At 56.7% G+C, this 25,489-nt stretch overlaps 11 protein-coding genes and 1 non-coding gene across 12 annotated transcripts; 7 read left to right on the top strand and 5 right to left on the bottom strand.

The window, feature by feature from the left end:
• Positions 1-3,383: 3,383 nt before the first annotated feature.
• On the bottom strand, positions 3,384-4,515 carry BDY17DRAFT_169044 (uncharacterized protein). The gene has a single exon (XM_033729791.1). It carries the CDS (start codon positions 4,288-4,290, stop codon positions 3,454-3,456), a length of 837 nt encoding a protein of 278 aa, XP_033588234.1. The 5' UTR covers positions 4,291-4,515; the 3' UTR covers positions 3,384-3,453.
• Positions 4,443-5,071, bottom strand: BDY17DRAFT_299428 (uncharacterized protein). Its single transcript, XM_033733907.1, has 2 exons — positions 4,956-5,071; positions 4,443-4,847 (listed from the first exon to the last, which is right to left on the bottom strand). The coding sequence occupies exons 1-2, from the start codon at positions 5,002-5,004 to the stop codon at positions 4,447-4,449; spliced, it is 450 nt and encodes a 149-aa protein (XP_033588233.1). The 5' UTR covers positions 5,005-5,071; the 3' UTR covers positions 4,443-4,446.
• Positions 5,072-5,229: 158 nt separating this feature from the next.
• Positions 5,230-8,226, top strand: BDY17DRAFT_354407 (exo-beta-1,3-glucanase-like protein). Its single transcript, XM_033738249.1, has 3 exons — positions 5,230-6,423; positions 6,476-7,987; positions 8,051-8,226. The coding sequence occupies exons 1-3, from the start codon at positions 5,478-5,480 to the stop codon at positions 8,152-8,154; spliced, it is 2,562 nt and encodes an 853-aa protein (XP_033588232.1). The 5' UTR covers positions 5,230-5,477; the 3' UTR covers positions 8,155-8,226.
• A 182-nt stretch (positions 8,227-8,408) lies between these two features.
• On the top strand, positions 8,409-10,446 carry BDY17DRAFT_168990 (MOSC domain-containing protein). Its single transcript, XM_033729789.1, has one exon. The coding sequence runs from the start codon at positions 8,593-8,595 to the stop codon at positions 10,285-10,287; it is 1,695 nt and encodes a 564-aa protein (XP_033588231.1). The 5' UTR covers positions 8,409-8,592; the 3' UTR covers positions 10,288-10,446.
• Position 10,447: 1 nt separating this feature from the next.
• On the top strand, positions 10,448-12,781 carry BDY17DRAFT_168993 (uncharacterized protein). The gene is made up of 3 exons (XM_033729790.1): positions 10,448-11,752; positions 11,815-12,145; positions 12,199-12,781. The coding sequence occupies exons 1-3, from the start codon at positions 10,568-10,570 to the stop codon at positions 12,294-12,296; spliced, it is 1,614 nt and encodes a 537-aa protein (XP_033588230.1). The 5' UTR covers positions 10,448-10,567; the 3' UTR covers positions 12,297-12,781.
• Positions 12,782-13,226: 445 nt separating this feature from the next.
• Positions 13,227-14,444, top strand: BDY17DRAFT_299422 (uncharacterized protein). The gene has a single exon (XM_033733906.1). The coding sequence runs from the start codon at positions 13,339-13,341 to the stop codon at positions 14,359-14,361; it is 1,023 nt and encodes a 340-aa protein (XP_033588229.1). The 5' UTR covers positions 13,227-13,338; the 3' UTR covers positions 14,362-14,444.
• A 1,820-nt stretch (positions 14,445-16,264) lies between these two features.
• BDY17DRAFT_311325 (uncharacterized protein) lies at positions 16,265-16,908 on the top strand (the record flags this gene model as incomplete). The annotated part of the gene is made up of 2 exons (XM_033735523.1): positions 16,265-16,366; positions 16,423-16,908. The coding sequence occupies 2 exons, from the start codon at positions 16,265-16,267 to the stop codon at positions 16,906-16,908; spliced, it is 588 nt and encodes a 195-aa protein (XP_033588228.1).
• A 729-nt stretch (positions 16,909-17,637) lies between these two features.
• Positions 17,638-18,410, top strand: BDY17DRAFT_299417 (uncharacterized protein). The gene is made up of 2 exons (XM_033733904.1): positions 17,638-17,830; positions 17,886-18,410. The coding sequence occupies exons 1-2, from the start codon at positions 17,720-17,722 to the stop codon at positions 18,147-18,149; spliced, it is 375 nt and encodes a 124-aa protein (XP_033588227.1). The 5' UTR covers positions 17,638-17,719; the 3' UTR covers positions 18,150-18,410.
• A 50-nt stretch (positions 18,411-18,460) lies between these two features.
• BDY17DRAFT_299416 (Isy1-like splicing factor) lies at positions 18,461-19,561 on the top strand. The gene has a single exon (XM_033733903.1). It carries the CDS (start codon positions 18,499-18,501, stop codon positions 19,234-19,236), a length of 738 nt encoding a protein of 245 aa, XP_033588226.1. The 5' UTR covers positions 18,461-18,498; the 3' UTR covers positions 19,237-19,561.
• BDY17DRAFT_t22 lies at positions 19,317-19,389 on the bottom strand. Its single transcript has one exon. It is a non-coding gene; the product is annotated as a tRNA-Arg (tRNA).
• Positions 19,562-20,490, bottom strand: BDY17DRAFT_299415 (CTD kinase subunit gamma CTK3-domain-containing protein). Its single transcript, XM_033733902.1, has one exon. It carries the CDS (start codon positions 20,401-20,403, stop codon positions 19,639-19,641), a length of 765 nt encoding a protein of 254 aa, XP_033588225.1. The 5' UTR covers positions 20,404-20,490; the 3' UTR covers positions 19,562-19,638.
• Positions 20,491-20,511: 21 nt separating this feature from the next.
• BDY17DRAFT_282181 (putative death-receptor fusion protein-domain-containing protein) lies at positions 20,512-25,482 on the bottom strand. Its single transcript, XM_033732067.1, has 2 exons — positions 25,318-25,482; positions 20,512-25,255 (listed from the first exon to the last, which is right to left on the bottom strand). Exons 1-2 carry the CDS (start codon positions 25,446-25,448, stop codon positions 20,602-20,604), a joined length of 4,785 nt encoding a protein of 1,594 aa, XP_033588224.1. The 5' UTR covers positions 25,449-25,482; the 3' UTR covers positions 20,512-20,601.
• Between the last annotated feature and the right edge of the window lie 7 nt (positions 25,483-25,489).

The raw sequence follows: 25,489 nt of genomic DNA, 5'->3' as shown, positions 1-25,489 counted from the left end.
TATCCAGCGCAATGACCAGTCCCCGGCCTCGTCCACTCTTCTGGGATGTTGATCACCGTCACTTGGCCCCGTATCCCCACGATAATAACCACGAACCGCTACGGGCCCATGGGTGCACATCTCCACTCTCATGCTTCGGGGGGCGAGCGCACTTCCCGCTGTACCATGACAATTGCGATCATCGAGCAGAGAAGTTGGCCAAGGCTGAGTGATTACAAGTAGGTTGCATGCTCATCTTTTCCTCTTGCCTTGCCATCTCGTCGGTCCTCCGTTGTCCTCTCCCACCAACGATCGTTTCTTCACACTCGTTTTGCCCCCAGCACTCTATCTCTCGTTCACACGTGAGGAATACCTTCCCACATCCTCCCCTCCCTCTTCACTCAACGAACATGGCCAAGTTACACTTGCTTCTGGCCGGCCTCTACGCCTCCTCCGCCGTGGCATCTCCATGGTCCCGCCTGAAGCAGCGAGATCTCTGGAGCTGGAGCACGGGCGACAACGGCAATCACGGCAACGGCAACGGCTGGCACGGAAAAGGCAAAGGCCCTGGCCAAGGTCCTCCGTGGGGTTGGGACACTTCGACGACCGGCTGGGGCTACGGCACGACTTCGACGTGTCAGGCCGAGACCACCACCGTCGTGGAGACGCAAACTCAAGCCGTTTCTACTGTCACTGTCACCTCTTCTGCTGCTGCTAGCACTGTCACTGTTACTTCTGTCGCTTCTCCTAGCACCGTTACTGTTTCGGGACATGCGACGACTGTTACTTCGACTGTTCAAGGTTCTGCTACGACTATCACCGCTCCGGGCCAGACGAAGACGATCACCTCTACTGCGCAAGGCTCTGTCACTACCGTTACGGCTCCCGGCCAGACGACGACTGTCACTGCGCAGGGCTCTGCTACCACGGTTACAGCTCCAGGACAGACGACCACGGTCACTGCGCAGGGCTCCGCCACTACGGTCACCGCTCCGGGCCAGACGAAGACAATCACCTCTACTGCGCAAGGCTCCGTCACTACCGTTACGGCTCCTGGCCAAACCATTACGGTCACGTCCTGCTCGCCTGTCGGACCGACCAACGTCTGCACGCCGACTACTGTCTCTGTTACTTCTACTGTCGGATCGCAGTGCTCGGCATCCACAGTCACCATTCCTGGCAAGATCACCACTGCGCCTGGCCAGACTACCACAGTTACGTCTTGCTCGCCCGTTGGCCCGACTAACGTCTGCACGCCGACCACGGTCACGCTACCGGGCAAGACCACCACTGCTCCAGGCCAGACGACCACGGTGATATCTTGCTCGCCCGTCGGCCCGACAAACGTCTGCACCCCGACTACCGTTTCTGCTCCGGGCTCGACGGTCACCCTTCCAGGTCAGACCACCACCGCCCCCGGCCAGACAACCACTGTTACATCTTGCCCCATTGGACCCGCCAGCGTATGCACGCCGTCCACCGTCTCTGTCCCGTGGTCGACAGCCACGCTTCCGGGCAAGACCACTACCGCTCCAGGCCAGACGACAACAGTTACATCTTGCTCTCCTGTCGGACCGACTAACGTCTGCACGCCGACTACTGTTTCTGTTCCAGGAAAATGCACGCAGGGTACGGTCACGCTTCCAGGGTACACCTCTACAGTGACTTCGCCAGCCCAATGCACCTCAGCCACCATCACCCTTCCTGGCTCCACGGGCACTGTGACCGTCACCTCTTGCTCGCCTGTGGGCCCAACCAATGTTTGCACGTCGGCGACTATCACCAAGACTCTTTCGGGAGCTACTGTCACCCAGACCGTCTCAGGCTCTGAGGTCACAGCTACTCAGACGGAGACCAAGTACGCTGCCACCCTCCCTCATGCTACCCATTGCACATCACTGACCATATGTCATCTCCAGGCTGTCCACTATCCAGGCCACGACGATCGTCACCCAAGAGACCACCGAGTTCCAGACCAAGACGCTGCCCGGTGAGCGCCCTCTCGCAATCCCTGGCAACGCACTTCAAGTATGCTGACATGGCTTTCAGGATCCACTGTGACAAGCACCGCGACCGAGCAAACGACGGAGACTGTTGTGTCCACCCGTACGCTGCCAGGCACCACCGTCACCCAGACTTCGGTTGAGCAGACCACGGTTACCAAATCGGCGACAGTCACCGCTCCGGCTACAACGGTGACCAGCACCAAGATCCAGAGTGCTCCTGGTTAGTAACCTTCTCTGCAAACATCCTTTGAATGCCTGAGCATGGGCTGACTCCTCGCAGCGACCACGACTACCGTCACCAGCATCCAGCAATCGACTGTGACCAAGACCGCCACGCTTCCAGGCACCACGGTCACCTCGATCGAGAAGACGACTGCGCCCGGCACGACTGTTACGAGCGTCGTGACTGCACCAGGTGAGCGTCCATCCCTCGCCTTGCAATGGCGATGCCCTCTCCTTTGTGCTCCTCGCTGATGAATCCCAGGAACCACCGAGACGGTCACCAGGACTCAGACCAACGAAGCCACCACCACCGTCACGTCTGTCGAGGCTCCCAGCACCGTCACGACTGTGGAGAAGACCACTTTGCCCGGCACAACCGTCACCGCAACGCAGACTGCACCTGACACCACGCAGACTGTTACCAAGACGCAGACTAATGAGGCGACAACGACCATTACCGCCACGGAGGCTCCGACTACAGTCACGGCGACGCAGACCGCTCCGGGTACGACAGAGACGGTGACCAAGACTCAGACCAACGAGGCCACTACTACCATCACTGCCACGCAAGCACCGCAGACTATCACTACTGTTGTGACGGCTCCTGGCACCACTCAAACTGTGACAAAGACTCAAACCAATGAGGCGACAACGACCATCACTGCCACCCAAGCGCCTCAGACCATCACGACTGTCGTGACGGCACCGGGCACTACGCAGACCGTGACCAAGACTCAAACCAACGAGGCTACGACTACGATCACTGCCACGGAGGCTCCGACAACGGTCACGGCGACGCAGACCGCTCCGGGTACGACAGAGACGGTGACCAAGACGCAAACGAACGAGGCCACGACTACGATCACTGCCACGCAAGCGCCGCAGACCGTCACGACCATTGAGACTGGCCCGGCCACAACTGCAACTGTGACCAAGACTCAGACCAATGAGGAGACTGCTACGATCACTACTGTGCAAACCGGACCTGGAAGCACGGAGACTGTGACCAAGACCCAAACCAATGAGGCTACGACCACCATCACAGCCACGGAGGCGCCCACTACTGTCACCAAAGTCTCTACTGGTCCCGGATCGACCGTCACCCAGACCGTCACTTTGACAGGTTAGTCCATCGTGGTTCATTGCAATCATATGGTCTGCTAACACTACTTTCCAGGCTCGGCAACGACGGTTACAAGCACCAACACGCACGTCCAGACCTCGGTCGTCACATCTGATGTCACCATCACCCAGGTATGTGAAAGCATGATCTCCCCACACATCTTCGACACATACTGACCTCCCCCAGACCGCAACTGCGCAGGGCTACACCACGACCGAAGTGGAGACCGGTACGAAGACAGCGTCGGTGACGGTGACGTTCACTTCGACCGTCTCTACTTGCTCGCCTGTTGGCCCGGCCTCTGTCTGCACTGCCTCGACCGTCACCCAGACCGGTGCTGGCTCCACTGTCACAACGACGGTTCAAGGCACATCGAGCTGCCCGAAGGCGACGACAGCCACGGTTACCCAGACCGGTGCTGGATCCACGGTCACAACGACGGTTCAAGGCATAACGACTTGTCCAAAGGCCACCACCGCCACTGTTACGCAGAGCGGTGCTGGATCCACAGTGACGACGACGGTTCAAGGCACCGGAGCAACCTCCACGGTGACCGTTCAAGGCACATCGAGCTGCCCGAAAGCCACCACCGCCACCGTCACCCAGAGCGGCGCTGGCTCGACAATCACGACGACCGTCCAGGGAACTTCGACCTGCCCGACCGGCGGAGTCTCGACGGTGACGAGCACAACCACCTGCCATGAGACGGTGACCAGCTGTGCAACCACCCCCGTCGGCCCCGTCACGCCGCCTCCCACTTCCACCATCACCGTGAGCAAAGTCTCGACCGTTACGGCGCAAGAGACCTGCTCGACGGAGACGGTGACCATCACCAGTGGCGGCGGCTGGACGAGCACTCCCACGCCACCCAGCTACGGCGGCAGCACCACCACCAAGAGTTGGTCGTCTTGAGCTCCTTTGAGCTTGGTTCACCCCGGCACGACTTGACGAATATGCCATTGATCTTTTTCGACACTGACTGATGCGCAAGGCGACGTCTTACACGTCGTCTTTGCGTGGATTTAATCGGAACACATTTTGGACGAGAAGAGAGAAGCCTGCTCATGGCTAGATGTATGGTATTTCTTTCATAGCTATACACAATGACGGTATCTGTTACTGAACACTTCTTCCATTCTCGTGTCCGTCGAAAGCCTTTGACGGCAACGTGATTGAGATCATCCCGTGCTGCCTGACAACGGTCGGAATGAATCTGGCCGTTGTCAGATATTGGGCAGGGGCCCGCAGCCGGCACGTGTAAGCGAGGCTCAGCCAGCCTTGCCGCCGAGCTTTGATGCAAACCCGAGCAGGGAGAAACATTCCCGACCGACCGTCTTGTCGAAATAGGTGGCGGTCGAGGGAAAAGGGGAAATAATGAAGTACAGTGCACGACCTGATCTGGATCACAGGAATGCTCGTGTGGCTTTGTTGTGGCTGGCTGCTCACAAAGAAAGATCGGAGAGCCCGAAGCCACAATACAGAGGTCGGCAGACTACAGATGCAGGAGTGTTTGGTCTCTTATGCGGTACAGGAGGTGGGTAGGCGCGGTTGTGTACTACCCACCTGCCTAGAACATAGCTATTCAGTGGGCACGCCATGCATACGAATGATCGTCAAACACCCACTTCGCTGGTTGGGATCGCTGCAGGGAGACTGAAGCAATTTCACCTGCATGCAGGCGCAGGGAAAGGAGGCACTGGGCCGTCGTGCCAAGGGCCGGCAGACGATGCGCGGTCCAAGCGGTTGGAGGGAGCATGAAGCTTGTCCGCATTCGATCCACTCGCGGAGGCAAAGGAGATTAAGCCCGCCCAGGCTTTGCGGGGGAGGCTTGGCGACTGGGCCTGCCTCTAACGGTCAAATGAACATCATCACTCTAGACGCCCGCCATCGCCTGTGCCTCGGGGTGGGTGGGTGGATGCATGTAGTGCACGCCGCGGCATCACAGACGGTGGGTGGTACGAGGGGCGTCTGTCTGCAAGAAGAATAAGAAGGTCGTGAGTCCTGCCTCCTCCGCTCCCTCTCCCTCTCTCTCGCTTCTCAACCTCGCCTCGCCCCGTCTCGACTGACGTTCATTACCCTCTTCTTCTTCTTTCCTCTCCTTCATTCCTCGCAGCTGTAGCAGTCACTCTTTTTGCAATCCGCACAGCATGCATTCGTCTTTCCTCTTTGCAGCCTTCCTGGCTGCCGTCACTCCTTCACTCGCGCAGAACGGGCACTATGAGCCCGAGCAGGATTGGATTCCCGAAGTTCAACAGGACGTACAACACGCCCTGACCGAGTTTGCCCCGTACACCGCATTCAAGGGCCTTCCTGGTGTCAAAATCGACGCAAAACTCAACGTCCCCTTCAGCCAGGCACAAGCTGCCAGCCCTCAGTGCAATTACTGGCTTGAGAACATCACTCACCAGGGCATTGCCGCGTTCAATTCGAATCCCTCCACGTACCAGGTCTTCCGCAACGTCAAGGACTTCGGCGCCAAGGGCGATGGGGTTACCGACGACACCAAGGCCATCAACTTGGCCATCTCCTCCGGCAACCGCTGCGCGCCTGGCAGCTGCAGCTCCTCCACCACCCAACCCGCCCTCGTCTACTTCCCTGCTGGAACGTACATGATCAGCTCGTCTATCGTCGACTACTACTACACCCAGCTCATCGGCAATCCCAACTGCGTCCCCACCATTCGCGCCTTCTCCACCTTCAACGCCCCCGCCGGCTACATCGGCTTGATCGACGGAGATCCATATGTAGGCGCCGGTGGCTCTTTGGCTTATGGCTCGACCAACGTCTTCTGGCGACAAATCCGGAACTTCATCATCGATATGACGCTGCTTCCCCCACAAGCCTCTGTGACGGGCATCCATTGGCCGACGGGACAAGCCACCAGCATCCAGAATGTCGTCTTCAACATGAACGCCAACAAGGGCACGCTGCATCAAGGCATCTACATCGAATCGGGAAGTGGAGGCTTCATGACCGATCTCGTCTTCAACGGAGGCCGGTATGGCGGCAACTTCGGCAACCAACAGTTTACCATGCGCAACATGACCTTCAACGGCGTCGTGACTGCCATTAACCAAATCTGGGACTGGGGCTGTAAGTACATGCAGTTCGATGGATTTTGACCAGTGCTGATCACAAACGTTAGGGACTTACTACGGTCTCAATATCAACAACTGCACGTTGGGCCTGAACATGTCCACGGTCGGCGCGAACGGACTCTCGGTGGGCAGCGTTACCCTCTTCGATTCTACGGTGTCCAACACTCCCGTCTTCGTTCGAACCGGCTATGTCCAGGGCAGCTCGAGCCCTCCCACGGCCAACTCCCTGATCTTGGAGAACATCTCTCTCAACAACGTTCCGGTTGCCGTGCAAGGCGGAAACGGCAAGACGGCCCTGGCTGGAACTCCGACCAACACCAAGATTTCGGCCTGGGGTGAAGGGCACGAATACACGCCCAACGGTCCCACGACCTTCCAAAGCAACATCTCTCCCGTCAACCGCCCATCTGCCTTGTTGGGATCGAACGGCAACTACTATGTGCAATCCAAGCCCCAGTACGCTTCCTACCCGGTGTCCAGCTTCATCAGCGCGCGCAGCGCCGGCGCCACTGGAAACGGCAAGACGGACGACACCGCCGCTCTCCAAAAGGCAATCAACTCCGCCGTGGCCCAGAACAAGATCTTGTTCGTTGACGCCGGCGACTACATCGTCACTAGCACCCTCCTCTTCCCTCCCGGCCTAAACATTGTGGGCGAGAGCTACTCGGTCATTCTTTCCCGTGGATCATTTTTCAATAACATGAACAACCCGCAGCCCATCGTGCAAATTGGCAATCCCGGGCAGACTGGATCCATCCAGTGGAGTGATATGATCGTGTCCACCCAAGGACAGCAGCAAGGCGCAATCCTCTTCCAATACAACCTCAACTCTGCAGGGTCCTCTTCATCGTCATGGGGAAGCTCGTCGTCAGGCGGCGTCTCGGGGATCTGGGATGTGCATGCGCGCATCGGCGGCTTCGCCGGCTCCAACCTCCAGGCCGCCAACTGCCCCATCACGCCAAAAACAACGGTCACCGCTAGCAACCTCAACAAGAACTGCATCGCCGCCTTCCTCACCCTCCACATCACGGAGCAGAGCTCGGGCCTGTACCTTGAGAACAACTGGCTTTGGACCGCGGACCACGACGCCGACAGCCAGGCCGAGACGCAAATCACCGTCTACTCCGGCCGCGGCCTGTTGGATGAAAGCGCCGGCCCCGTCTGGCTAGTAGGCGGCGCGGTGGAACACCACACCCTCTACCAATACCAATTCGTCAACGCGTCGACCGTCTTCGCCGGCCAAATCCAGACCGAGACGCCGTACTACCAGCCCAACCCGTCCGCGCCTACCCCGTGGACCTACAACGCGACGTACTCCGACCCGAAGTTCGCGAAAGCCACAATCACCGCCAACGGCTACACTATCCCCAATGCCGACGCGTGGGGCCTGCGCATCGTCAGCTCCGACAACATCCTCATCTACGGCGCGGGGTTCTACAGTTTCTTTAACAACTACAGCACCACTTGCTCCGCTCAGGGGAATGGCGAGATCTGCCAGAGCGAGATTTTCCAGCTGCAGGGAAGCAACAGCAACATCAATGTTTACAATGAGAATACTGGTGAGTTGTCTGCTTTACTTTTCCGTGTCGTTTGGATGCATTGCTGACGAGGATATTTCACAGTCGGAACGCACTACCAAATCACCACGGGTAACACGCAAACTGCGTACTACAACGATAACTTGGATGGGTTCGTCGACACGATTGCGTTGTACCGCACCTCCTGAACTTGAGGGATGCGTAACTCTGTGGTTGTATTCGTAGCGTGAAAAGTATTTCGTATCTTTTTTCTTGGCCATGCGTGTTCCGAGTCTCTCTCTCGTGCAATTATCGTCCTTCCACCAATTGTGCATGACGTAGTTTCATGGCGACACTCGTTTCATGGCGACACTCTTGTGCTGTAGGGTTAGCAGGGTTAGGGGTAGGACTTCCGCTAGCTCCCGCTTTGAGAGCCCAATCGTATTGCAATAAGTTGACGGTTAACAATTTTCCCATGAGTCCGTAGGATCAGCCTCGTCTCTGATCTTGCTTATGATTGCAGGCAGGTCTCGATATCCCGACCAATTGCCATCATTTTAGATGCGTCGAAATTCTGTGTGATAGGAGGTGGCGAACGGTTCTCATCTTCTGCCGGCAGCAGCAAACCCGTCGACTCAACCATCCTCATGCCTTCCATATGCGACCGCAACATCACCAAAGAAGTCATCACTCAACTCGAGCATGCGCCCCAACCGCCCAAAAGCCAGCTCCTAGAGGTCCGTTTCGGCGCAGTGAAAGATCTCCACGGCGAGCCCTCGGGAATCTTCAAGGAACCCCACGATGAAGCCATCTACGTCGGCCTGACGGGCCTCGCCGGAGACGAACACGTCTACGCTCCGCACGGAGGCGTCGAGCGTGCGGTCATGCAATACGATGCGGACCACTACGCCGACTGGCGCTGCGAAAGCTCGCCTTTTCCGGATCTCTTCCAACTCGGAGACTTCGGGGAGAACCTCGTGGCTACGGGGATGACGGAGGCGAATGTGTGTGTTGGCGATCTGTACCGCGTTGGCAAAGAGGTTGTTCTGCAAGTCAGCGAGCCCCGGGACCCATGCTACAAGCTCAACAAACGCTTTCAATGGCCGAGGGCGCTGAAGCGGATCACTCGCACTGGACGGGTGGGCTGGTTGATGCGCGTGTTGCAAACTGGGTACATCCGAAAGGGCGATGAGATGGTGCTTCTGGAACGTCCGCATCCGCAGTGGTCGTTGCTGAATGTGAAGCGAGTGGTGCAGGGGAAGTCGGTGCCGCTGGAACTCGTGCAGGAACTCATGGAGCTGGATGTCCTGACGGAGACGGTGCGAGGATATGCGGCAAAGAGGATGTTGACGGCGACGAAGAGGTACAGGCTGGTGAGCGCCGAGAACGTCACTTCGCGAGTGAAGCACCTGACGTTTGAACTCGACGAGCACAACCTCGTCATTCACAAGCCTACGTTCCCTGCATACAGCTTTGCTAAAATCGACTTTGGCCCGGACTTCAGCATCTCACGTTCTTACTCCATCGTTTCTGGCGACATGAACCGATTCACCCTCGGTGTCGCCCTCGACGATAACACCCGAGGCGGCTCAAGCTACATCCACAGCAAATTGGCCCTCGGCGACGAAATCCGCATGACACCAGGCAGCGACCCAGCCGGCATCGAAGCCGAAGAGAAATGCACGCCCGACGCCATCGACAACCGCATCATAATCATAGGCGGCATAGGCGTGACGGCGTTCCTGCCGTCCATCGACCTCTGCGAAGCGCAAAACCTACCCTATGAAGTGCACTACGCCGTTCGCAGTCCTGAAGACGCGGCATTCGTCGATCGCATCCCGTCTTCTCGCCTGAAACTTTACGCTAAAACGCAACAGAAGCGCCTGGACGTGCAGGAGTTGATCCCGCCTCCAAGCGAGTCGGATGGGAGATTCACGACGCGCATCTTCACCTGTGGACCTAACAGACTCATGGATACCGTTCGAGAACATGCAGCGAGGCTAGGCTATCCCCCGCACCTCCTGCATTTCGAGAGTTTCGAAGGCGCTGGGAAGGCAGCGAAGGACTCGAAGCCTTTCAACGTTACGGTGCACGATGAAGAGGCTGGACGGAGCGTGCAGCTGCGAGTTGAAGCGGACAAGACGCTATTACGCACGCTGAGAGATGCCGGATTTGATATGACATATCTCTGTGAACGGGGTGGGTGTGGAGCGTGCAAGGTTGCGGTGGCCAAGGGCGAGGTGTGTCATAATGGCATGGGGTTGTTGGAGAAGGAGAGGGGGGATTACATGCTTAGTTGTGTGGATCGGGCGGTGACGGATATTGAGATCTTGTATGATTGATTGGGGAGCGAGGATGAGGATATATCAGCGGTGTTCATTCCATAGAGGAGATGTAGTTCTCGATGTAGCCGAAGCCGTGAAGTGAATGGTGGAAGGCTGCAGCCAATCACAGCGAATCAAACTCCGCCCGACAATCGTCATGCAGGAAGCTTTACGACGTTGCCAAGACGCATAGCAAGCTGCAGTACAACCCAAACACGTGCATCGTCCATCTCCTCCCTCCCCAGAGCCATTGGATGCTCATCGTCGTGTCGGACAAGCATCTCCCCGTCCTCCTACCATGGCCTCCTCCACCACCAACCCCTCCGACACCACCCCGCTCCTCCAATCGAGATCACAAGCCTCTCCCATCGCAACCAAAGCATCCCGCAGTGTTACCTTCAACCCCCAAGTCTCCTCCGCCAGCCCTCCCAAACGTCGCTCGCAATTCCCCGTGCAGCCGCAAACCTCGTCCACCGCGGCCTTCGCCTCCGCCGCCTCCTCGCGAGATGGCCCGCAGCCCATCCTGGCCTCGCTGAACAGCAAGCTCCGAAGACGGAACAGCTCGGGTGCCGCGCTGCAACTCCCCCCACAACAGCCCATCAACAAGATCGGGCCGCAGCGCACGACGCGCACGGCGCAGAAGTTGAAGCTCCTTCCCAACCCCGAGCAGGGTGAAGTGCCTGATGAGGAGAGCGGGCGCGACGTGTACAGCCAGTTTACTCGCATCACCGATCCCACTGCCCGAAGGGATGCCGCGAGGCTGGGCAAGGATGACCGGGCGAAGCTGCCGCGCGTCACGGCGTATTGCACCGCCAGCTCGTACCGCATTGATGATCTCATGCGCTTCTTGAAAGGCCGGACGAAGACGAAAGGAACGGCGCCCAAGATCTTCGATGAATGCATATACACCCCCTACACGTACAAAAAGGATGCCCTTGGAGACCGACGAAGAGGGAGCGGTCACTCGGAAGAGCCTGGTCGAGTGCTCTCCCAGCCCGCGAGACGCTTTTCAGACAGCGCGATTGAGGTAGACGACAATCAGGAGAGAAGGCGGGATGACCTCATCAACCTCACCACCGACATCGAGACCTCTGCCGGCGACACCACGCTCGAAACAGGACAGCCGAACAACCCGCTGCACGAGGTAGATGCCGAGGCCATCGACACCACTTCCAGCATCGAACCGCGACCCATCACCCCCGACTTCGACACCGATGTCCACATTCCCGAGGTGTTTCTGTTTGAGTACGGCGTGGTGGTCATTTGGGGCATGACGATGAAAGAAGAGCAGCGCTTCCTGAAAGAGATTGCCAAGTTTGAGCAGGAGAAGCTGGACAAGGACGATATTCAGACGGAAGAGTTCAATTTCTACTACACTCGCGAGTACCAGGCGCGGATTTACAATGACTTTATTTCCTTGCGGGAGAAGAGGAATTACATGACCAAGCTTGCCATCAGTCATGCTCTTGCGCAGAGTACAAAGGTATGTCATGGCCTCCAGCCCCGATGGTCCCGCATTACCGGTTGCTAATGTGATGATTCCAGACCTCCCTCTACGAAGACCTCCTCGACGCCACCATCAGCACAACGCAATCCATCCCCTCCACCATCGCTCGCACCGGCCGCATCAACCTCACACGCCGCGAGATCAACATGCAAATTGGCGAGCTGTTCATCTTGCGCATCAACATCCATCTACAGGGCTCGGTGCTCGATGCTCCCGAGCTGATGTGGGCCGAGCCGCAATTGGAACCCGTGTACCAAGCTGTGCGCAGCTATTTGGAGATGGACCAGAGGGTCTCGCTTTTGCAGGAGCGGGTGGGCGTGATTGCGGATTTGCTGGCGGTGTTGAAAGATCAACTCTCTCATACACATGGTGAGATATTCACAACTCCCTTGCTATCAATCTGATGCTAACAACGACGCCAGGGGAGTACCTTGAATGGATCGTCATTGTCCTCATTGCAGCGGAGATTCTCGTGGCCGCCATCAACATCGTGGTCGACCTGTACGCTGGCGTGGATTGAGAGCAATAAGACCCGAGGGCTGGACTTGTAAACATGGAAGGGACATGCCACGCATGACGACATACAGTGTCTTCCGTGAACGTCTTCTTTACCCGCACCCGATGGCAGACGTAGAGATGACAGTAGCCAAGGCGTGGAAGGCTCACCCGACACAGCGACGAACATCCACTTGGCAGAGTCCAGGGAATTCACAAAAGGTCTGGGTCGCTTGACATATATTAGCGAATCCAACAGGGAACATTCAGGCTTTTCGCCACTGCAATGTCGTCGTTGTTTCAACCAGGCGAGGCGTGACGTTCAGCAACCGCCTTCTATCGGGCAAATCGGAGCCGGGTGGCGCACGTGGCTTCGTGAGCCGACGTGCGAGCGCATGGAACCGGCGCGTCATGTCGTCGAACGTGTGAACCGCTTAGGGGATTATCCGCCTTGGAGAGTGCGCGATGTCGATGAGGCGGCGCTGTGGGTTGGAAATTAGAGTTCAGGCCAAGCCCCGCTTATAACGTTTATCCCGCTACCTTTATTGCTTGCTTCGTCTTCTCCACCTTTCGCACATATCTCAGGAGTGCGCCCGCCTCCCCCTCCAATCTGTCATTCAGGTCGGTATGGAGGGAGTAGAAGAAGAACGCGATTGTGTGACTCCTCGACAGCTGCTGATCGTCGTCGCCGTGGCATATCGAACCCGCACACTCGCATTGTTCACCCGCTCGCTCTCATCCATTGTTCCATTGTGCTGCAGCCTCGCCAGTGAACAAAGGCCTTTGTGTGGCGAACCGACGCTTTATTTCCTTTGAATATAAGCCGATCTGCATAATGCCAATTGCTTGGTGCCAAGTTCACTACATCTTGCTCTGGTACGAATGCGTCAACGGACTCGTCGCTGCTGTACGGTGTAGTATATATTCACCCTGCTTCATCTTTGCCACCGACCAGTTCACGGCTAAGTCTTTGCACACGCTTTTCTTATCAACACCCATTCACACCACGCTTTCTTCAAGAACACTTATCGAACAAGCCATCAGGCTGACCAACACTATCAACCAACATGCGTGCTCAAACGTGGCACAGCCTTGCGCTGCTTCTAGGCCTCACCACTGCCCTGGACTTCGACACTCTGCTCGTCTTCGGCGATCAGTTAAGCGACAACGGCAACGGCTCGACCGCCCACGGCCTGAATCCCGGCAACATCTACGGTCACCACACCTGGACCGATGGGCCTGTGGCGGTGCAATATCTGAGCGATCTTCTCGATGTGCCGCTGTCGGATTACTCTTGGGGAGGTAGTTATGGAGGCGGCCTGGCCGGCCCCACCGTCGACAACAGCTACACCCCCGCCAAAAACCTGTACCAAGGCAAGCCAGTCCCGTCGACCAAAGAGCAGATCACCAGCTTTCTCAAAGGCAAGCCGCCATCCGACGGCGAGCCGGTGCCGGACGTCAAACGCTCCCTCGCTCTCGTGTGGGTGGGGCAGAACGACGTCAAAAAGCACACCAACTGGGGCGTCCGGCCGCCCACCCAGATCACGGTGAACAACGCGCACAACGTCGACTTCTACAACACGTGGAGCGGCCTGCTCGTCACGCAAGCCGAGCAGCTCGCCAAAGCCGGCGCCGTCGCCGTCGTCGTGCCCAACATCTACCCCCTGCACCTCGCGCCCGCCAGCCTGCTTTACTGGTGCAAGGGCAACAACGTGTGCACCAAGAACTGGGGCAAGGTGATCCAAGCGGCCAACGCGAAGCTGGAATCCTCGCTCGCGGCGTCAAAGTACAAGGCGCAACTCGTCTACTACGACGTCTTCGGCCGCATGGTCAACATCATGAACAACAAGGACTCCTTCGGCTTCACCGAGCCGCTCAACTACTGCTGCGACGCCGGCAACGGCAACACGCTGCCCTGGACGAAGTTCAAGCAGTGCCAGTCGGATACGAACAAGGGGCAGGGCAACTGGACGAATGCGCGCCCGTTTTTCTGGTTCACGGCGGGGAACATGGAGACGAATGTGCATCGCTTTATTGCGGAGGATATGAAGGAGGTGATTGATGGGCATGCTGCTGGCGCTGCTGCTTGATTGGGTATCTTTTATCAATGAGTCCACGACGGTTTGGTTTATGTCGTTTAATACCCATCAATAAAACCTGTGTTCTTTCAAGAGATCTCGCGCGGTGCGGCTGTCGAGGCGCTTGCTTGTTTTCTTGCTTCTTCGGTGCTCTGTATGCAGTACTTTCCTCTATACTTGGACACTAAATCGTACGCAAGGCTGCTCTCGAGATCCGCCAATAAGGAGACAGCAGGAACACTAATGTCGAAAGGGACATTCCTCGCCAGTTCACGTGACGAGCCGACGGGCAGTTGCGACATGGACATCAAAAGTGGTACAGTACAGTAGGGACGGCGGTCGGGGTGGAGTCCGAGATCACCGAGGAGTTTAGTGAAGACATCATCAAAGTCGATGAAACGCAAACTCAATAGGCTGCAGTCTTCGGATGGGGTCTATGGATCGCTGGATGATGAGTAAACATGCGAAATTATTTACTTACATATCTGGAACGCCGTACAAGGACGATGGACCAGAGTTGTTGCAGCGGGTGCCGCGCGTCAGCAGCGTCCTCCATGTGAAGTACCGTTGTGGCGCTGTAGGAACGCTTTGCAGTTCCTTCCAATCTTCTGCATGGATCGTCGTGGTGATTACAGATATTCCCAGGGAGTGGCTGAGATCCCCGAGCAAACGAGCGGTGGGCATAACTAGTTGGAGGGCTGAGAAAGGCGTGCTGGGAGCATTGGTTGAGCAATCCCACGAATAAACACGAATGAGGCGTGCGGCTCGCTACAGCGTCTCCAGGCCTGCCAGCTAGCCTCCAACCTGCGTCCGCCACAATCCATCAAATCAATCCATCTGCGCAGACAGCCAAGCCACCAATCCACCCACCTGATGCATCCATCCGCGTTCTACGCGCAGTCGCAATGCAGGGGAGCTGTGCATGGCCTCGTTGTACAGATATTGAGCCTCAGATTCCCGCGCTGCATTGGGCGATCCACGCGAATGCGTCTGCCGAAACATCGACGTGCCGATGAAACGATGACCGCCTCCCAAACTTGGCTCGACTGTTGCACGGGGAGCGTTGCGGTGGTGTTTGCAACAAACAGTGGAGCGCCATCGGGCCCGAAAGCTGCGGTTCCATGGGGAGATGGATCAAGTCAGCAACGGGTGGAGTGATGATTTGCATGTGCGAGCGATAAGTTTGTTTGAGTGATGGCGACATTGACGAAGCGAGCTTACGTTTGCAGTGGGGGGGAGGTAACGCCTTCCCCATTTGGGGGGCGCCCGCGAGGCTGCGAAAGCTTAAAAGCACCTCAGACAGGGGCCGGTGGCCCAGCCAGCGCTGGCGGCGCGCGAACGTTGCCCATCCGCCTTCGCTTAACCACCACGACCCGCCTTTCCTTCCTCCCTTCAATCACCGCACCGTCCCGCAGTAATCACAATCAAGCTTCCAGCCTTCCGCCGCTCAAGCTTTGCTCAATCCAGCCGTGGCATACCAGACGTCCGGAGGTGTCGCCATCTCCGACGTCCATTGCCGCCCGCCCATTCGTCCAACCCCGTCGCTCCCCTTGCCTCGTCTCGCGGCCAACCCGCCCGGTGCTCGAGCAGTGCAGCGGTTCCGTCTCCGCAACGGACTCCCAACTGCGCCACCAACAGCGGACATGTGCAAACGCGGCCTGCAAGCGACGACTGCCGTTGCTATGATCTACGCAATGATTGCCAGGGTTGCTAGTTGGTGAGCGTTTCATCCTCCCGTCAGGGAATTGGAGGCGGCGGGAGTTCTCAAAGGAAACCGTTGAGCGCTCGAGATATATAAAGCCATCGCGTCCAAGTGGGTGCTGGCTTTTCTTTGTGTTCGCTATCCTTCATCGAATTCCTGATTCCTCACTTCCATCTCAATCTACACCTCACTCCCACCCTACTTCCTATCAACATGGTCCGCCTTTCCGTCTTCGGCAGCGTCGCGCTGTTCGCCTTATTCCAGGCCGCCTACACCGCGCCCGCGCCTGCGCCTGAGTTCGAGAACGTGGCAGCGGTATGTTCCCGCATCATTCACTATCAAAAGGCATCCTTTACTAATGGACGACGTAGGCCCTCGAAGATGCGAAGAAGCACAGCACCACCACCAGCATCATTGTTCCCCCGCCCACCCACTTGAAACACCATCATCACAAGGCGACCACCACGAGCTCTTCGGTGCACAAGGCCAAGAAGACGAAGAAGGGCAAGAAGGGCAAGAAGCCGCACAAGACCACTTCCACCGACAAACCCAAGAAGACCAAGTCCTCCTCGTCCACTGGAAAGCCGAAGAAGACTTCCACCACTTCCATCTCCACCACCTCCACTTCTACCCCGACCACCTCTACGCCCACCTCCACCTCGTCGTCGACTGAGAAGGGAAAGCCTACGAAGACCACCTCCTCCTCGACCTCCTCCTCGACTGGAAAGCCCAAGAAAACCTCGACCAAGAAGCCCAAGAAGACCACCGACACCCTCAGCTCCATCATCTCCACCCTCACTCACCCCCACACCACCATCACTGTGACCCCGACCGTCACTCCCACCGTCACCGTCTAAGCACCGCAAAGATCGGTGACGCAGATGTTGGAGGTCCGACTTTGATGATGCCTCGTAATTGACACGCTTTGTATGTGTGAGAGATCTAGATTGCAGGATGGAGGGTTCTGGGACGAAAATGTGATGAGGGAAGTAGACTAGACCGATGTTCGATAGCACACACGTATTCAATCAACGCGTCACGCACGTTTGTGTATCCAGAAAAGAAGTTCCCAGCTCCGTTACTCCTCCGGCATTCTCCGCTCCCATCGTTGGAGCGCAGGGAGAATTGTCCTGGTTGCGCCATCGCAACGCCCAAACTCTCAGCCTTGCGGAGCGCTAGCGCCAAACCGTCGACGATCTGCCGAAACATGGATCAACCTCAGGGTACCTGGATGTCTGAGCGAATTACCGCGCAAGCACCCCCAACTACCGCAGGGTACCCGAACCAGTCCTCTGGATGTGTGGGCTTGGTACAGAAGTGGGCCGCCCCGAAGATACGCTTTCTGTCGCCATTGTGCATCGTCCACGCCATCACGTCGTCGATCTCGCCCACTCTCGTTGGCCTGTCGGCTTTCTGCCTCTGGTTCGCACAATGGACTACCGCTCGCCAGTAAGCGCTGGTGTAAGCGATCGAACTGACGAGTGGAGTGTCGGGCTCCTCCGAAACGGCGGAGATGCCAACCCACCCCAAGGCTGAGCGAGGTATATAAACCACTCACGTCCACCGTGCCTTCCTTCATTCCTGCCACGACTCGATCGACTTCTTCCCTCCTGACTTCGATCTATCTACTTCACGGTTTTAATCCTACCTTACCTTCTGTATCCCAACATGGTCCGTCTCGCCGTGATTGGCAGCTTCGCGCTGTTCGCCTTGTTCCAAGGCGCCTACACCGCCCCGGCCGCGGATGTCGATGGCTCAGTAGCCGTCGGCGAGGGCTTTGTAAGACGCATAGTTCCCATCGTTCACAATCCCCTCAATTAACTGACAAACGCAGGTCCTCGAGGAGCGCGAGCCCGTCGAGCTCGCCACCAAGACGCACACAGCCAAGCATCACCACACCACCAAAGCCGCCGTCGTCGGCGACGACTCGACGGAAGAGGACAAGAAGGGCAAGAAGTCCAAGAAGTCCAAGAAGACGAAGAAGTCGAAGAAGGGCAAGAAGACCAAGTCGACTGGCCTGCCGCTGACGAGCATCCTTTCCACCGTCACCAAGGTCGTGCCGACGGTTGTCCCTACGATTCTGGCGGAGGAGGCCTAGGCGACTGCCGCAGTCTCGGGAGGTGCTGGTGGTACCCGATGGAGGGTTCCGGACAGGCGGGTGGAATCGATGGGTAAAGATTGACAGGGACTAGCACGTACACATCTTTGGGAACCCCATTAGCTAGTCCTGTAGCTCGAAGAATCGAGACTTCATCCAGACAACGAGAGAGTTGACTCCACTTCGTCTGTCTCGCTTGGCGGCAAGGCTGCTTTTAAGGCAAACCGGGGCGAGCCCCATCAACCCTAACCCTAATTAAACTTCTCGAACTTCCAAATCTTGTCCATCAGCCTCTTCCAATCAACCACGCACACATCCCACCCCCCAACCACCCACTCCACCACCCAACATGGCTCGCAACGCCGAAAAGGCGCAGTCCATGCTCTTCCGCTTCCGCGCGCAACAAGCTTCCGATCTGGGCATCCTCGACACAGCGCGCACGCGACGCCCCAAAGCCATCTCGCAACAAGACCACATCCCCACCTGCGAGCGCTGGCGCGGCCAAGTGCTGAAGGAGATTTCGCGCAAAATCACCAAGATCCAGGACCCGGCGCTGAGCGACTACCAGATCCGCGACGTCAACGATGAGCTCAACAAGCTGTTTCGCGAAAAGTGGCAGTGGGAGATGCGCATCAAAGATTTGGGCGGGCCGAATTATATGCGTGCTGCGGGCCGCGTGACGGATGAGGAGGGCCGCGTGATTGAGGGTGGGGGGAAGGGGTATCGGTATTTTGGCCGGGCGAGGGAGTTGCCGGGCGTCAAGGAGTTGTTTGAGGCGGCGAAGCAGCGCCCGGACGAAGAGAGGCGGAAGGGTGGGGAGGCGCGGGCGGACTTGAGGATGCGGGTTGATGCTGGGTATTATGGGTATGGGCTGGATGAGGAGGATGGGACGTTGTTACAGTATGAGGCGCAGAAAGAGAGCGAGGCGTTTGAGACATTGTTGGCGGGGCAGGAGAAGGGCGAGGCGGAGTGGGAGGTTTTGCCGGGAGATGTGGGCGATGGTGTGGTGTGGAACTTGCCGACTGCAGAGGAGGTGGAGGCGGAGTTGTTGGAGAGACGGAAGAGGAAGCTGCTGGATAAGCTGTGAAGGGTGCCAGGAGCCAAGTCTCCAGCATGAGGCGTTCACTTGCAAACGCTGAATTGCTGGAAAGAGCAAAACAGAAAAGCTGCCAGCACCATCGAATCGAACGAGGGCCTCTGGATCCGGAGTCCAAGCGTGCTACCACTACACCATGCCGGCTCGACGAGTAATTGGTGCAGACCACTGGCACTGCACAATGACGGAGCCGGGGTGGAAAGCAGGGCTTATACAGCTGCATCAACTGGCCGAGATTCCGCCCGTCGTTACGCTGGTTACACAAGACCAGAACTTTGAATCAGGGGGAACAGAGAGGTCATTGGTGATGAAGATACCTTAAGATTCGTTGCCGCGATAGTGCAGCAATCAACGCCTCCAACACCGTGCTAAATTCAAATCGCGCCTTTCCGTTCAACCCTCTTCAAAGTCCATACACCGCACCCTCTCCTCCATCTCCTCCCGTGAATACTTCCACTCGTCTTCGCCCACCTCTCCCACATCCGCCCATATCCTCTCCACCTCTGCATCTTGCGCCAAACTCGTGCCCCCGCTCTGTGCAATCGCCCAAATGCCTTCTCGTGCACGCTTGTGTCGCTCCCGATCCTCTTCAATCCGCTGCTCAATCTGCCTCTTGTCCAGCCGCATAGCGGGATTAGGGAACTGCTCCCGAGCCGCAGACTGCGGCGTCGAGCGCGCAACAGACGCCGCACCATCCTGCTCCGGCGCCGCGGGTGGAGGCTGCGGCGGGCTCGCGAGAGCAGTATCGCGCGGCGCAAGGAACTCCTCCAGCTCCACGACCGTTTGCGGATGCAGGTACAACTTCTGCTGCAGCTGCTGCAACACCTTGCGCACGACCTTGACGTTCGCCGCCCCGCTCCCGTCGTCGGGCGCGACGAGGTCGATGATGCGCAGGATGTCGCGCTCCATCATGCGCACGTAGCCCAGCTCGTTGTGCGCCTTGGCCGTGTCGCAGAGGGAGGGGAGGAAGTACATGATGTTCGCGCGGTTGTTAACGTTGTTGCGCTCCAGCTGCTCGAGGATGCAGGAGTGCAGGTCGTCGCTGAACTCGGAGTATTTGAGGGCGTAGTTGGCCGCTTTGGTGGCGGAGGTGGTGGAGGCGTTGAGGTGTTGGAGTTGCGAGGTGAACCTCATGCGCACTTCGAAGGGGTCGGCCATGTTGCGGACGGCATGCGGTTAGGATTCTTATGTCCACATGCGTTTGTGTCCGCAAAGATAGGGAGGCGAGGTAAGGCGAGGAGGGTGGAAAGAAGGGAAGAGAAGAGGGTCATATTCTGGTAGAAGTCGATATCGAATGCTGATTAAGCAGCGGAGCATGGTCCAGAGCGACCTCACGTGCAACCGCCATCACTCGACTCACCTCCCACTTCTCTCCACGTTATTCACAACTACATAGTGCCGCTGTAAGGTCTTCTCAACCGCCCAAGTCAGCACCCGATCAGTCTCTCGAACCCACAGCGTGTTGATGCCGCTCGTACCAGCCGCCTCTCCAAACAAGCCGAGCTTCATGCGAAGAGCTGATGGCCGAACAGGCAGTCTCACCCCCGACTCAATGGTATGCAGGAGAACCTCGACGCCATAGATGAGCTGTAATCCCAGCGTGAACACTTCGCCTTTTGTACTCCAGCCAAGTGCTCCATCCGTCTCCGCGGTGCACTTTGCAATCATTACATCCAACCCCTCGCAAGTCCACTGCGACGCAGCACGAAGCAGCGAAGGCGGGATGGTCGTCAGGTCCACCTTCAGAAGCACGCGAGACCAAAGTTTGACCTCTCTCGCCTCGTCGATGTATAAGTTCTGCTTCTCCTCTGCAAAGAGCGCGTAATCGCTCGTCTCGTACGTCGATATTTGCTCCGCTACGCTCGGCCATGCTGAATCCTTTATGCCCAGAGCGCGTGCGAAAGCGCCTCGGATGAAGGAGTGGTTGGTGGACCATATTCCCAGCATCCACTGCACCAGCCTTTCACTGGCACAAGATGGCTCTTTGACGACTTGAGGCTTCATCCGCATATTCGTCCGGGTAATGCAACCAACGGCTCGTGATGCAAGCAGGCGAATGTCCTCGTCATCGTCGTTGAGGAGATCGTACACTCCAAAACACAGCTCGCACAGTCCAGATTGCTGCTGAGCAGCCAAGTGCCGCCACAAGTGTCTGACACGACTGATTGCAAGAGCAGCAGCTTGGCGAGAAAAGAAGCCATCGCCTTGTATCGCTTCGCAGCAAAATTGAACCCAGTCATGTATCTGTGAGTGCTTTGCCGGGATCCCGTCATCAATGCCGAGTGATTGGTGCTCGAGAACAACAGCTTGTAACTGTAGCCATTGATCTGCGTAGTCCTGGTGACTGGTGGCGAGAAAAGGCGACGCAGCAGCGGTGTTGAGAGCTTCAGCGAGCGCAGAGATTTGCGGTTCGTCAATGCCGTGCTGATCGCATTCATCACATAGACGCAGCAGCAAGGCTTGTACCTTGGATCTTAAAGTTCGATCGTATGGGCCCTTCAGGACTTCAGTTGCGCAGTACCACAGTTGTTTGACTGCCGCTTTTGGCAGAGTGGAAAGTTGCCGACGAGGTCTTGTGAAGGCCCCAAAGAACACAGAGCACGCATCTGCATCCATTGCTGCGAGCGATAGGATCAGCGTCTGCAACCCGGCGTGATGTGAGTTTCCGTCTCCTGATTTCTGTTGATCGATGCAGATCTGATGGCCGAGCGCAAGAGCCAGAGCGCTGCGTAGTACGTGATGCTCTGGGCGCCAATTCTCAGCCATCAGGCTGTACTCTAGCTTGCGTGCAATATCGATATCAAACGCAAAATCTGGGCCCTGAAGTTGCGTTGTTTCGGCGATGGCTTGAACATACGCTGCCTGCGTCGCAGCACAGCCGCCGTCGAGGAACTCTGGACTTGCAGATAGCAAATGCGGCAGCCATGCATTCGAATTCGAAAAATTGTCACTTTCAGAATGGCTTGCACAGGGCTGCGTCGCAAAGATTGAGGTCGACTGGGACGATTGAAGTCTCCTGATGAGATAACACATACACAGCAGAGCGCCGTGCCTCCCATTGCTATCTCTCGGGACAACGCCGAGTCTGGCCGTGATCTCTTGTCCGACTTCGTCTGGCGTGACCAATGAAGCATATGTCCGCGCCGCTTTGTCTCTCATCAGCCAAGACGGGCTGTCCACGAGTAGCAGAATCTTCTTCCTAGTAGCGGCGCGCGTTTGGTGGGAAAGGTCCATCTGTTGTAGTAATTGCAGCGCAGGAAACAGCGCTTCGTGGTCTTCGGCCGGTCCACTGTCCCGGTCTTCCTTTGGATGAGCCAGCAGATCCAAGGTGATGTCGACTAGCTTTGGATGCTGCTCGGCTGACAATCGCTGATGGGAGGCAGCTCCTTCTTCCAGATGAGCAGCGCTGGTGCCGAGTAGACGATCAATGACAGCACGGAATAACATTAAACCACAGTTGCGGATCGCCCAAACGTCTGAGCGGAGTGAACGAGCCACCGGCTCGAGGGCACCCGGAACATGACGGTCAGAGAGCTCGCTGAGGCTAGTGCTCTTGAGGATGTCTTTGATGCAGTTGAGAGCGTGAACTTGGGGCAGACTGCCTCCATCAATATTCTCGCGGTCGACTGGCTGGATTGCGATCGCTGTGAGGTTTTCAAACGCTCGCGCCAGAAGCCGGCCCGTTTTGTCGGCGACGAGGAGGCCACACAGCAAAGCAGGAATTCCGGCCGAACGTCGTGTGTTTATGGTTGTGCGGCTGCTGAGGATGTGAAAGACCTGGTCATACCAATGTTCGAGCTGGTCTGTTCCTTCTGCAACTCGCAATGTCGAGCATCTAGTGCAGCATATCGTCCAGGTCTGGGCAACAGTAGAGAAAGCACCCCGGTGCCGTAACTCTGCTAATTGCGAAAAGCTGAGATCACCGAGGGAGAGGATGTCTGCCACATTGAGGAGATCTTTCGACACCAGCACTCCCAGAAGCAGACTGCTTTCTTTTAGGGCCCTCCAGCAATAACTGAGAGTGTCTTTTGTCGAGACTTGCGCTCCGTCCTCGAAGTCTTGAGGCACGTGCCCTTCTGGCGCATCGTTGCAGAGAATTCTTTTGACTATCCGCCAGATGGTTTGCAAGCGAGAAACAAGTCTCGTGCACACCTCTGTCAACGATGGGCTGGGTGTACCTTGGATCAAGATATACCGCAGACTGGTCAGCAGACCATGGACGGGATACTTGTTCACTGCAGTCGGAAGGCTCCCTTGCGCGACGTCAAGCATTCGCTCTAGATTACCAAGCAACTTCTCCAGGAGAGCCAGTTGAGGGGTACCTTCTGAGCTCGAGCCCGAGCAAGCGTTGTCTAAGTGTTGGTAGAGCAGAGCATACAGGTGTGCAACTCCGTCAGCCTGGTCGGCACGACCAGTTTGAAGCATGAGATTCTCTGCACGTATAACGGTACGCTCTAGGTCCTGGCAGACGGCGTGGCGCGTACTAGCGTCGTAGGAGCCGCTGTAGCAAGAGAGTATTGATGCTGCGGTTTGACGAACATCGTCAAAAGGGTCGAGTAAGAGGTCCAAGAGCAAAGCCCTTGAGTGCTCCGTCACAACGCGAACAGTGAAAGGCCATCTCGTTTCCGCCAGCGCTGATTTAGACAAGCATGCCGAGGGTATTTGCGAATCGCATCCCGACCTCGTGACAATCAAAAGGGTCTTCAGAGCAGATATATGTCGTTGATATGTCGCTGTAGGCCGCAGTTCCCACGTCAAGAAGGTCACAAGCCATTGCAAGAATGATTGATGCATCCGGTAGGTTGCGCGCAACGGATCCTCCTGGGTGACTGCGCCACATTTCTTCGCCAGCGCGACTGTGATTGCTCTCAAACGATCCATGAGTCTTTGCATCAAAGTCATGACTTCGCCGCGAAAATTTGCATCGGTGTCGGAAAAGAAGGTATGGAGGTATTTCTTCATTAGCGAAAGAAGCGAAGGAGAGAATGGCCTTGTTGCAGAGTGTGATGTAATCAAAAGTGTGAGTCCAGCAAGTCTGGGGCCTCGAGAGCTGTGCGTTAGAAGACGTCGGATCCATCGGACCGGAAGGAGGATTTCAGAAGAGGTTCGAGACACACAAGAGTCTTCGGTCTCATGAAGCATGCCAAGTTCTTTCCCGACTTGGAGTGCAGCATACAAGAGATCGTCTTCTGGTGCGCGAGAACTTTCGGGGTCTTCACGGATACCAAACTCGCATTCGAGTTGTTGGAGACCATGACTAGCCAAGAGTGCAGTATATCCGGATAAACCGCGTCGGAATAGGATAGGTAGAATGTGTATTCGCAATTCGTCGATTCCCACGACACCAGACATGAATACCTCATCCAGCGGCTTGACCCACAACGGTTGGTTATTTTGCGTAATTCGAGTCAGCATCTTCGATTGCTGGGTAGCATGGCGATTCGCATCGATTTTGTCAAGCAAGACAGAGATGACATGGCCAACGACGGAACCAAAGTCTGCTTTGCCAACCCAGGCTAGAAGCACCAATATGAGATCGTGCATCACGGAAACTGCTCCGATTGTGCGACTTCCATATCGCATCTTGCTCCAGCAGAGGAGTACTTCATCCAGAGGAAAGACGTCTTTGGCAAGAAAGTGCGCCAATACCTGAAGGCATGCTTTGACGCGCGCAGGGTTTTCATCGCTGGCGATACTTCTCACTAGACGTCCCGTAGCCCACTGTCTTGAGGCAAGGTCGTCTGAGTTGGTAGACAAAGCATTGCAGAGACTCGCCAATAATTGTTTCGAAGACTTGGGCCGTGCGATTGCGCTGCGGTTGATGTATAGATCTAGCGTGGCTTTCCAGATACCAGCTTGCCAGATGATGGCACTGCAGGCATGGTATTGCGACCGCGAACATCCATCAATCAACGCCGATAGAGCATTCCATGCGGCTACGCGATGAGCGCCATTGATGTCGCTTGCGTCGGCAGTATGCAAAACAGCGTCGAGATGATGCTTCAGTTTCCTATCGATAATGAGCACATGTAAATCCTTATGCTTCCTTGTAAATAGCGTCATTCTGCTTACTTTGTGTCGCTGTCCGATGGCTGCTCGACGTCCGAGAACTGCACGAGCTCTCGAACATGGCGGGAGATCCAACGAACTTGCTCTTCCGTGAGCAGGCCAACCGGGTCTCCATGCGAGACATGAGCGGCCATTACCGCACCGTAATAAGGTCAAAGCACATCAAGTACACATC

Source organism: Neohortaea acidophila, assembly GCF_010093505.1.
Source record: "Neohortaea acidophila strain CBS 113389 unplaced genomic scaffold BDY17scaffold_7, whole genome shotgun sequence".
Lineage (NCBI taxonomy): Eukaryota > Fungi > Ascomycota > Dothideomycetes > Mycosphaerellales > Teratosphaeriaceae > Neohortaea > Neohortaea acidophila.
This window is presented reverse-complemented; position numbering and strand designations above follow the sequence as displayed.